Source organism: Mesitornis unicolor, unplaced genomic scaffold (genome assembly GCF_000695765.1).
Source record: "Mesitornis unicolor isolate BGI_N332 unplaced genomic scaffold, ASM69576v1 scaffold12861, whole genome shotgun sequence".
Taxonomy (NCBI): domain Eukaryota; kingdom Metazoa; phylum Chordata; class Aves; order Mesitornithiformes; family Mesitornithidae; genus Mesitornis; species Mesitornis unicolor.
The window spans coordinates 16,928-28,951 of NW_010161745.1; the positions used below are offsets into that span (position 1 = coordinate 16,928).

At 47.8% G+C, this 12,024-nt stretch overlaps 1 protein-coding gene across 3 annotated transcripts in view; it reads left to right on the plus strand.

The window, feature by feature from the left end:
* Positions 1-936: 936 nt before the first annotated feature.
* The window catches only part of MAP2 (microtubule-associated protein 2), a 66,113-nt gene continuing 55,025 nt past the window's right edge, over positions 937-12,024 (plus strand). For all 3 annotated transcript variants that reach the window (XM_010193429.1, XM_010193430.1, XM_010193431.1), the window contains exon 1: positions 937-1,198. In XM_010193429.1, the coding sequence (XP_010191731.1) occupies positions 937-1,198 (262 nt within the window). The remainder of the gene's footprint in view (positions 1,199-12,024) is intronic.

The window sequence follows — 12,024 nt, forward strand, 5'->3', positions numbered from 1 at the left end:
ATCTGAACGTATCTTAATGATATGTTGCCTTTCTAGGCTTACATATTGAGGAGCTACTACTGGCTTTTTCTGTGAGGAGCAGCCAAAGACTGGCTGGTACAGTGGCTTCTTTTCCTGGCTTGGACAAATAAGAGCTAATAACAGGAGTGAAATACATGTGAAGTAGCAAATAATGATTAGTTTTGTTTATGTGTAAATAGCGATAGTCATAAGAGGTTGCAAATGCTTGTGTGGGAAACAGCCGTTCCCCACGGGCTGTTTTGGACAAAAGGGAATGAGTGTGAATATTCACAAAACAGCAAGTAAGAGGGAATATAAACAGGGTCAAACAGCACATATGTTTGGGAACCCAGTGGATGTTCTCAGACGTGGTTTCTGTCATGGCTAGCAGCGGATTGTGTGCGCCACAGAGGATGCATCACCCTGCAGTTCTGTGCCTGAGAGCACTCGCTCTCTGCAGACATAATGAAAACTGCAGTAGCAGTTTCACGTCCTTCAGCAGTTGTGGCATTCTTCCCTTCATCACCCTGGGAAGATGTCGTTGCATTATAATGACCAATTCACTTCTTGTTAAGTGGACTGACATTTAAGTGTAATTAATGAGTTAAAATCAGATTAATTTAAGGGCAGCCCTCAAGAAACTGGTCCTAATAATTGCAAGGCACATGGGAGTCGGGGAGGACTTGACCCGTAATTTTTACCACTTGTTTGTTTTGGTTTTAAAGCAGTTCATTCACGCCCAGGACAGGCGAGCAGAGACGCTTCTGCATTTAAACCCTTTCTCCTCTGCTGGACGCGAGTGCTCCTGGCAGCGCTGCTGGTAACGTGCCTGTGCTGTGCCCAGTTGCTGTCTGTCAGCCAAGGGCACGGTCACCTGCTTGGAGCTGATCTCTCCTGCTAATGTTGTTACAGGGCAAGTGGTGAAGGCAAGGGACCATGGCGGAGGATAGGAAAGAAGAAGCCAAGGCACCACACTGGACTTCAGGTCAGCTAACAGAGGCTTCTTCACATCCACATTCACCTGAAATTAAGGAACAGGGTGGTGCAGGTGCTGGACTGGTCAGAAGTGCCAATGGATTTCCCTACCGAGAGGACGAGGAGCCGGGGCTGGGTGGCCACGAGCAGCCAGGAATGTACGCTCGGACCAAAGAGAATGGGATCAACGGAGAGCTGTCAACAGGGGACAGAGAGACCGCAGGTAACGCACCTCACTGCCCTGCCGTGAGACGTGGGGCTCTGCAGACCGCTGGAGGATGTTTCTCCAAAGGGAAGTGTTAGCTGGAGCCAAGCGTGCTTCAGGTCACAGGGGAGCTGATGTGTGGGAACGTGTGACTTGGAAGAGCACTAGCTCTTGACAGCGAGAGCTGTATCCTAATCTGGGTTTGCACAGCTTGTGTCCTTACCCAGGACCCTGGGCAGTGCTCTGAGAAGACTTCAGGAAGGACACGACGGTGCCGTAGTGCGTCTTGGTAGGTGGGACAGGGTCACCTCTCTGGGGAACAGAGAACAAGCTGGTGCAGAGCAGCTGCTCAGCTTCTGTGGGTTGCACGGGAGTAGGAAGCTGCTCAGCTGTTGTGCACGTGGTGGCTCGTGTTGTTCTTGTGTGCACGAAGGGTGGGTTCTTCTGTTATTACTCACAAGTAATAACACCTTCCTGAAAACACCGACTATTTGCAACATAATGTGTTGCTCAGTCTGATCAGGAATACCGCCATTCAGCGTCAGCATTTATTCACCCTTGCCCAGGCATATTTCACTGGATCCTCACTGGGACTTTGTCTGTTTGTAAACTGTGTCAGTATTTTAGGATTCAGCTTGTTATTTAGGGTGGGGGAGGGGGAAGTGTGACTGTGTCAAAATGAAATATGCAAAACAAGGTTCCTGTTTTAGAAACAAATGCTAATTCTCTGTGCAGAGTTCCCACTTTAAACCCCCAGTGCACACTGCAAGAGGAATTTCTCTTGTACAGACACAACTGCCCTTGATGCATCCATCCACGCGTGCCAAAGAGATCTTTCTAGCAATGTTTGTTGGCCGCAGACAGCATTTGTAGATGCCATCCATAATTTCTTGAGAGAGGGAGAATTTTAAGGCTCTTGGACCCTACAGTCATTTCCTAAGCATTTGTGCTGGAAATAGATCTCTCTGCTAAAAGCAAATGGGTTTAGGTTTTAAGAGTCTCGTCTTGTGAACAGCCAAAACTTGAAAGCCAAAGGTAAAAGAAATGCTGTGTAAGCGTTCAGATGAACAGACTGGTGATGATTGATTGGAGAGGATGATAACAAGGTCTTGTCTCTTTGCTGTACCCCAACTCTTGCTATGCTTAGCCAGCAAATAAGCAGGAGCAGACGTACAGGGATCGCAGAGGTAAGGTGCTGCAGTTCTTAGGGGTTGGCGTGGACCATGGGAAGACTGAGCACGTTTCTCTGCTTTGCCACAGATTTTTCATGCAGTCTTGGGCAGGTCTCACCCATACACGTGGAGAAGTGGGAATAAGTTCAGAGGATGAAGAGGAATTACATTTCCACAGAAAGGAAAGAGAGAAATGCTCTTCTCAGGTTTTCTCAAGCCCAGGTTCTGAGCAGTTGTCAGTGGCTGAAAGAGACCTGAACGTTTCATTGAGGAGTTTGCAGCTAATGGCTGAAAGGAGGTGGAAACCCACTGCTGCCCATCAGTTGCTTTTTGAGGCAAGGGGTTCAACAGCAGAACCAGTTCTAATGAGGCAGTAAACTAGAGGAGGCGGTGGGACCGAGGACATACATTTGACTACTCTCAATCCGGCTGAAGTTCACTTCAGTCACCACTTTGTGGCCTCATTTCCTCCTCCCCTGCTTTTTTCTCTGCCTGCTTAGATTGCAGGGTCTCTGGCATGGGGACTTGCTGTCGATACATGCAGCTTTTGTTTGGGAGTCTTAATGTAGCTTATCTCGTGGCAGCTTGCTTTGTCCTTGAACTGCAGGAGAGCCTCTAGAACTGCTTGCCTTCATGCGTTAATTCCTACCTCTCTGGAAACTTGTGCACCGCTTGGCTAAGTCCATATTTAATTACTGCAACATAAACCATCTTAGGATACCCAAGATATATCTTTAATAATTTTTCTCTCTTTGAAGGAGAAACCTGTTGGAAACTTACTGTGGTGAAGGAAGGGACCAGGGCACGTGTTGCCGTTTCACACTACTGTTTACTGGTTGGATGTGCTTAATGCATTGTGAAGCAGAAAGTTTAGAGGTGGATTTTTAGTGTTTGATTCAGAGTTTGATCTTGAAATCAGGGTTGCCATTCGCCACCAAACTCAGTCATCTGCTGTGTTTGCTTGTAGATTTTAACTGCAGTGGGGTGTGGTATCAGGTAGGGTTATTAAATGCCACTCTGGTGCACGTAATTACCAGTGATGGGAATCGTTTCATCATTTGTAGCAGCTTACTGATTGCAAACAGCTGAGGAGAAAACGCACAGGAAGCCAAGGTCAGCCAAGATAGTTAAGCCAAACTGTGGGTTTGAGTGGATTTACTGGGATTTTATTTTCCGTGGTGCAGGTCCAGCACCGTAACCTAGGAAAATCTCTGTCTTCTCAGCCTTCATGCCAGAGTCAGTAAATCTCCAGCAACTGCAACCACCAACTGGTGTGCAGCAGAGCACTGGTGTAAACAGAGCATTTCCCAGGCAGCCACTCATCGCCCCATCCCTGCTCATAAAAGCTCAGTTACATTTTGAGGCATTTTGCCCGAGGAAGCTCTCTGGCACCTGACTGACCCAGGAGCTGGGATTCAGTCACAAAAAGGGCCTGCTGCCCTAGGGAGAGGTATTCTGCAGCAGTGCAAGAGTCCCTTCGGGACACAGCGAAGCAGCAGGGCACCCATTTGCAGGGCTCATGCTGTAAAATCTGAGAGCTGTGTGTCAGGGGAAGGTTAGAGTCAGGCCACTGGGATAGAGGCACCTTATGCCAACACTGATGCAGAAGGGTGGTAATGGAGGAGGAAATAGCAGTTCCTGCCAAAACATATCCAATCCGTCACTGCAAGAGACATTTTTAGGTTTGCACAGTCAAAATTTGCCTTCCTGTATGTATGCGTGTCTCTTTCTCTTGGCATCTGTCTAAGAGTTATTGAGTCTGACCTCAATTTTGGAATTCTCTGAATCTGGCTGCTGTGTTGCCTTTGATTGATCTGTCTTGGTATCGTGCTGGTAATGGCTGCATTATGGAGACACGTCAATGCCCTCCTTTCAAATGGACTGATGGGAGCATGGGAGAGTGCACAGCGCTGTGGATGGGGCAGCCTCAGGGCCTGATCTGGCATCCACTGGAGTCAAAGGCAAATATATGTGAGAGAATGGGCCGGGTTTTTTGTCATAGCCCATAGCAAGCTGTTGTGATGTCAGTAAGGGCAGTAACGCAGCTATTCATTTTTGTTTGTATTCATATGTGTGTGCGTGTGCGTGTGTGTGTGTATATATATATAGATATATATGTACATACACACGCTTGGGCTGCCCCTGGCAGACTCACTCAGCCCCACACCATCCCCAGCCCCAGGCCTCTGCAAGCCACAAGCCTCAGGCTGCTCCTAAGGAGCTCCTGAAGACACCTTGCCTTTGGGGCAGTCTGCAGCACCTCGCAACCCGAGATCCACTGAGTTTCAGCGTGCTCTCCCTGATCCATGCCTGTCCATGTTCTTTCTTGCCTGCGCACACGCAGCATCTTTGGTGAGGATTTTGAAAGTAGGAAGAGGGAAGGATGAGATCCATAGCTGTTGTCAAGCCAAACATCGTCACGTCACATTAATGTGTGCTGCGAAGGAGGCGCGATAGCGTAATCTTCAGAAACTCACTCTGGAGTGGGCTGATGTGGAAGGCTTTGGATTGAACCCCATGGTAGAGCACAGGATGTGTTTACTTTATAATGAAGTGCGAGAGTGGCAGCCTTTTCTTTCCTTTTCTCACTGAAATGTCATGCTCAACTAACTGGGAGGGAATGCTGAGGATGTGCAGATGCACTGCAGCATTCTCTGGGAACCGGCAGTTCAACACAATCCATCATATGTGACTTGCAGGGAACATCAGCTGCAAATGTTTGGTTTTTTTCACTTAAAAGGCTTTATTTTTTCTTGCAGTAATATAATGACTAACCTGTCAAATTTATATAATTAGGGGTAAAAGTAGTTAGATGCATTGTGAAGCATCTTCTACAATATGTCTTTATGTGCAGTGACTCAGCTGACTGAGTGCTTTTCTCATTATATGCCAAATTCAGGTTTGTAATCTGAGGGGGTTTGGGTTACCCACATGGTTATTTGGTAAATTATTTTTCTGACAGATGAAAGGGAAGCATTTCCTGACATCCTGTTACGAGAGCCTTAGGACAGTGGCTCTGTCCTGGTGTCAGGTAATGTTAAGGACAGTAATGTGTCCTGCCAGAGCGACAAACAGAGCCCTTTGTTAGTTGGTAGGGTATCTAAATCATGTGGGTTGCAAAGAGACTGCAGGAAAATTGTCGCAGACTTCCTGACACAGCACAGCAGACTGACCACAAGTTAAGTTGACCACAAAGCCATTCCTGCCTTGTTTTTCAGAGCCCTTGAGTCGTAGGAAAGGTGGGTGAGAGGGAGCCCATGACACATGAATGAGAGGGGCCAGGACTTATGGTGGATGGGGGAACCAGACTGGTATGTGTTAGTGTGTAAGTGAAACAGAAGGAGGGGAGAGCCCTAGAGCTGTTGAGAGGCAGGAAGGAGCGGTAGTGCTGAGCTGAGGAAGGAGTGAGGGACCAAGGAATGGTGGGGAGCAGACCCAGCACTGGGAGAGGCAGGAGAAGGCTGAGAGCTGCTGAAATGAAAGCTGTGAGGGTGCAAAGCAGGGACGGGGAGTGGCAGGGAAAGAAGGATAAAATGGAAGACAAGGTAAGGACAGTAGAAAGAGGTTCGGTTTTGTCAGTTTATCCAGAGCCAACATAGCTTTTACATGATGGCAGACACTACTCCAGAGGAGGGGGTTCAGGCAGCAGGAAAAGCACAGTCTGCAGGGAACACCGAGGGGAAAAGTGGGAAGGGGCAATTCATGTTACAGCCTTGAATGTAATTTATCCTGATCCAGGCATTTGTTGTAGGTTTTCGTTCAGCCAGACTGAATGGACATCTGCAACAAATCCATTCCTGTGGCCAGCTCCTCTTTAAATAAGTATATGTAAATAAGCTGCAGGGAATGTCGGCCTGCAAGACTGCCCTGCCATGGCCAGTGAAAGCTTGAGCAGAGGTGGGGAGCTCTTTTAGTTGGACTGTGCGAAAAAAGCTGTAGTGATGGTAGGGATGGTGCTGGTTTCAGACCCCTGGCAGTGTGTCAAGGAAACCGTCTGTATCCCATTGTCTTTCCTAGTCTTGCCTTATGGCAGCCCCTCTCAATTAAAAAGGATCTTTTTCACGACCCTCACCACCACCACACTGTTAGAAAATCACCGTAACACTTGGTTCTGCTGGCTCAGGGCACTCAGCCCACGAGGGCCCGGACTGGAGCTGCAGTGGTGGGTTATGCAGGGGCAGGCTTGCAGCTCTCTATATGGGGGTCAGTAAACACAACAGCCTCTCCAGGCTGAAACTGCACTCAGTCATTGCTTGGTCCCATGGTGCATTAATGGGTTTTTTGCCCTGTAGTGACTTCTCATTTAATCTTCTTTTCCTTTGTGTGTCTTTCTCTTTCTCTCTCTCTTGCCATACAAGTGATAATACTCAGATGACACTGCCAGTAAACGTAAGAATAGGCCTTCTTTGCACAAGAGGCCTTTTTACTCTCTCTTTCCAACAGAACTGCTCTGTCAGAGCTTTCCTTTTCTTGGGGTTGTGTGCATTGGCCATGCTGCTGCTGCCCAAGCCCTCCTGGAGTTACCAGAGCCCCTTACGAACTCCCTGAATGCCTGTTCCCCAAAGGGAGCCTCCCAGCTTTACTGTCAGATGGACATTCTTAGCAAGCCGCATGTCTCAAGCAACACAGATCAAATGCACAGAAGGATGCAAGATCAGTGACATTCAAAGATGAATGCGACTGCTGTGTTTTTCCTGTTTCAGTTGTTTATTCTACAGAGCTGGCAGAATGCATCGTACCGTGTCATTGATGGCTCCCATGGGAAAGAAGCCGTTAATTAGGCATTTTGATCTTCCTCCCTTTGCCCAGAAGAAGTGACAGTAATTACTGTGCACCGTCATCTTTGCCAGTTTAGATACAGGCAAACACACCAGACTTCTGAAACTCTTATTCTCTGTGTTAAGAGTAATGCTAGTGTCATTTTCTGGGACATGTTATTGGAATATTTCAGACGTGTTCAAATTGTGTTGCTGAATACGACGCAGGTGGAGGCAGCAGAGCCTCTTGGGGGCACTTGTAGAAAATGGTTTTATTACCATTTTCTGTTAAGCTTGCTGTAGAGATCAGTCTCTGTTGTTCTTCTGCAGGGCACCAGGAATGAAGACACAGAAATTCCATCTTTTCCCCATGTGTACCCTACCCCTAGCTATCTTCTCCTGCTGCAGAGACCAGTCTCTGCAGATCTGTCTGCTTTATTGGTCATTAAAGGCAGTAAGACATCCCATTTTGTCCAACCAAAACCTCTCTGAGTGTCTGGCTCTGCATTGACTCCCACGGCTGGGAGCCAGACACCCAGAGAATTTTGGCCATCAGTCTGTTTTGCACCTAAGGTTCCTCTGATCATGTCAGTGTGTGGTTCAGGTTTGCTTTTGCAAACTGTATCTCAAACCAGGTGCATTAATACCATTAGAGTCATCGTGCCACATCAGTGTTGAATCTGGCCAAGAGAAGGCATTAGCCAGCTATTCTCTGCGGGCTCTCTGATGTTTTGATTCTCTTTCGTGTGTTTTTGTTAAGGTATGAGCATCGTAAGAGGGAATTGCATAAGCAGCTGTGCTTCCTTAAGGAGTCAGAGCGAAATGCCCGTGAATGTGTTGGCCTGGCAACCAGCGCTCACTTGGTGCCGTCAGTGTTCTCAGAAAATGTAATCGATAACAACCTCAGAGATGCAACACGGAGCAATGAAGCTGGGATGTGGAGGATATCTATTTCGTAACATGTTGTTCCAACCACACTGGTAATTCAGACTGTACGCCATGAGGGCTGTTTATCAAAGTTGGCTTTTGAAAACTTCTGCAGCCGTTCCTGGGGGGCTGCTGTAGCAAGGATGGCCATTGCTGCTGAAGGATGACTATCCCATCAAACACAGAACGCATCCTGAGAGTTAAAGTTTTGCTTTTTGTGGACAAAACCTTGCCCTTTGTCTGTCTGCCTCTGCTCTTCATCTCTGCCTGATCTGATGGGGGCTGTAAATGCAGACTTTGCTGTTTCTGTGGGCCAGATCTTGACTCTCTAGTGCTGGCATTAGCTGAGTGACTGGTGGGGCAGTTGCATCCAGAGGCTATGTTCTAAATCGTGGCCTGCTATGCTGGAGTCCTTTTCAGCCTATGGTAGGACATGGCTTGTGCATTTATGAGTTGTGTAAAGTAGTTGTAAAAGCTGGGAGAAAAAGCACGCAGGTGTGCAGAGAGCTACCTCATGTCACACAGGAGCACTGTGGCAGAGCCAGGGGCAGGCAGCACAGCCCTGAGCAGAGCTGCATGCTGCCTCTCCGCAGGCTCCTGCCCTCTGGGCTTGGCTCGGCTCTGCCCTTTGCAGACAGGTGGAGATGGAGCCATTCAGTGGCTCTTCTCATCACAGAATCACAGAATCACTCAGTTGGAAAAGCCCTCTGAGATCATCACGTCCAACTGTTCCTGCCTACCCCCTAAACCATATCCCTAAGTACCTCATCTACCCGCTCCTTAAACACATCCAGGGATGGTGACTCCACCACCTCCCTGGGCAGCCTGTTCCAGCTTCTGACGACCCTCTCAGTAAAGAACTTCCTCCTTATCTCTAACCTGAACCTCCCTTGGCACAGCTTGGTGCTGTTTCCCCTTGTTCTATCCCCCATCACCTGGGAGAAGAGACCAGCACCCACCTCTCTACATCCTCCCTCCCTTCTCATGTCTGAAGAGAAGCCATCGTGGTCTCCATCCCCAGGATGGCAGCACGAAGGACATGCAGAAGCACTGGACAATGTTTGGCAGCAGTCAGAGGACTTTGTGGTTGCAGCTGCAAGGTGGTATCTGTGGGGACTGTGCCAGCATATAATCTTCCATTCCAGTCTTGATCTGAGGGGTGGGAAGATTTGGAGAAAGGTTCGTTACCAAACAGCAGTGCCTTGTTCTGCAGACACACAGCTGCTCTTGTTTCAGGCAGAGCTGAAATGGCAACGTCTTCTCCAAAGTCACCTTGAAAGGGAAGTGGCGTGTTCTTAGCTGACAGTGGATGGTGGGCATTGCTTGCCTCATTTCCTGGCCTCTCGCCCTGTGCGCAGGGAATTATCAGCTCTCGGGGTTTCACACGCTGTGCAGCAGCAGAGCCTGGAGGAGCGGTCATTAACCCACTCACCCCCACGTTTCACAAATCCCTTCCTCCCCTTTTCCCATTGTGGAAGCTCACGTGTGCGACTTGGTGCACTTTCTGGCTACGGCTGGCCACAGCTTAGCCCAGCACAAGGCACAGCTCCCCACCGTCCCCAGGTGAGTCTGCTAGAGACAGGTCCTCCCAGCGCGCAGGCTGGACCCCTGCCCTTCTGCACGCAGCTGGGCACGGGTTGAACCTGGGGCGGGGAGGAGGTGGCTACCATCCCATCACTTACAGAACTGAGTCGCACAAACAGCGCGCTGCTCCTGCAAGGAGTGCCAGGCATTGCTGATGCCTTTTTTCCACGTTGCCATGCCAACACATCCCTGTGTGGGGCTTTCTAAGCTCCACGGAGAGAAAGTATGTAGCCTGGGAGCTTATTTAGCATTCAGGAGTGCACAGCCTCTCTGTAACGGCTCTGAGCCACAGCCAGGCTGTCTGACAAAGGAAAGGAGGATTTCATTTTTGAAATTTTTAAATTTTTTTTCTCTAGGATTTGCTTCTCAAGGTTAAGGGAGACAGAGTAGATGGTGAGAGAGTGAGTGGGAGTGCTTTTCAATGGGGACCTCACTCTGGTGTCCTCACCAAGGCTCAGCTTCAATGGAAACGTAAAGGAAATATTATTTTGTGGCATATTTATAGTGCAAAATACATGTGATATATCTATATCTATATCGATATCTATATCTGTATTGATATCTATATCTATATCTCTGTCTCTATCTGTATCATCTATATCTATCTATATCTATATATCTATATCTATAGATATGTGCGGTAATTTCTTGGTTTGACTAACCCTGCTGAGCTACTCTGTATTAAAATTGGAAAGCAAAGGCAATCTGTGTTTTAATTTGAGTGAGGAACTCAAAGGAAAGATTAGAAGGAAGCCAGGGACAAACCCCCTGTCTCTGTCTTCCCTGCTGTTTCAGTCTGTGAGGTTATAATGTAGAGAAAGAGATCATCTCTTCGTGTGCTATCTTCATAACCTGAGTAAGGACAGCAAAACCTAGCATGTCCTGGTGTTTTGGTTTGTGTTTTTCCATGTTGTGGAGTTGCTACTGCTAAATTAACTGCTCACTTTAAATTACATCTTTATAATGATAATTAATACAGATTTGTTTGCCTTTGCCAGCCGAAGGGATGGAAATCAGCATAAAGGGGCTGGCATTAGCTGGCAGATGAGCACTGTTAATCCAGTGCCTGTCTGTACCAGCTGTGAAAAAAGGTTGATGTGGAAGTTCAAAGACAAGACTAAAAGGGAGATGGCTACATGCTGGTGTTGACTCTGTCGTTTGTTCCTTGGGAAGTGCTGAGCAAAAACATGGACGTTTTCCTGTGCTGTTTCACAGACCAACTGCAGAGCGGAGTCGGTGGTGCTTGGAAAGCCCATTCTGAGGTGATGGTTTAGAAATGCAGTCTTGGTTGGTTTTGAGGGGTTTTGTTATTAGTGGGACATTCCTCATGACATGCAAAAAGTGCAGGAAACTCAAGGGACCCTAGCTGTGTACATTAGATTGTGTAAGTGAGCCCTTCTCCTTTGTGTGGAAAATACCTGGTCAGAACTTTACTACTTTAACCTTAATTGCATGCAGTATATGGAAAAATAACTCTGAGATGTCATTATCTTCGAGGCAGGAAAACCTGTTAGCTGCTTCCCAGAGAGCCATTTTCACTCAGGACTGAGTAGATTGAACACTTCATGGAAATCCATTTCACTTGGAGGCACTATATACTTGGGGAGGGGAAAATGAACCCCAGGTATTTCACCTTTTTGGTTCCTATTTCTTTCTCTGAGGCTAATTCATGGTGATATATCATCAGTTTGGTACAGTTTCCAGCAACCCACATAGCCTGTGGCAGTTTCATAAAAATAATTTACAGTCTGGTCCTCAGCCCATGCAGCTCGTGCATCTGGCGAGACAGATACGTTAATAAAGGAGAGCAGAAGCATCAGCTGCCGGTGCTGCATAGATGTGGCAGTCTTGCTGACGTACTCAAACTGTTTTCATCCATAGCCTTGCAGCACGTATGAGAGAAGGAAAAGGCTTCAGGTACGACTATGCCTTTTTACCCCAAAACCAGGGTATGTGCCAAATCCAGGGATACGCAGCCTGTGCAGGTTGTTGGTGAGCTGTGAACTGATCCTTAACTCTTCCTGTCCGTGAGTTGCTTTCTCTTTCCTTTCACTGTCATCCTTTCTCTCTAGGAATTTATTGTCCTTCTGAACAATGGCTCTGTCAGCTTTTCCTTCTTTTCTCGCTTATGTTGCTTCTGGCTGTTTTTCCTTTCTTGTTCTCTCTACATACTCCCAGCTTTATCCCAGCCATCCAGTGTGGCTCTTCTGTGACCTTGAATCTCTGCAGTCACTTCTTATTTTCTGTGCACCCGAGAGCCTTTGGATGCAGACCTCTCGGTGGCTGCAGTGACCAAACCCTAGGCCCAGCTCTCCCCGCAGCACCCAGATGGTCCCCATCACTGTGGCTGCGGAAGTTTGCAGGTGTTTAAGTGCCCAGAGAAGACAGCTCTCTCGGAAAGAGT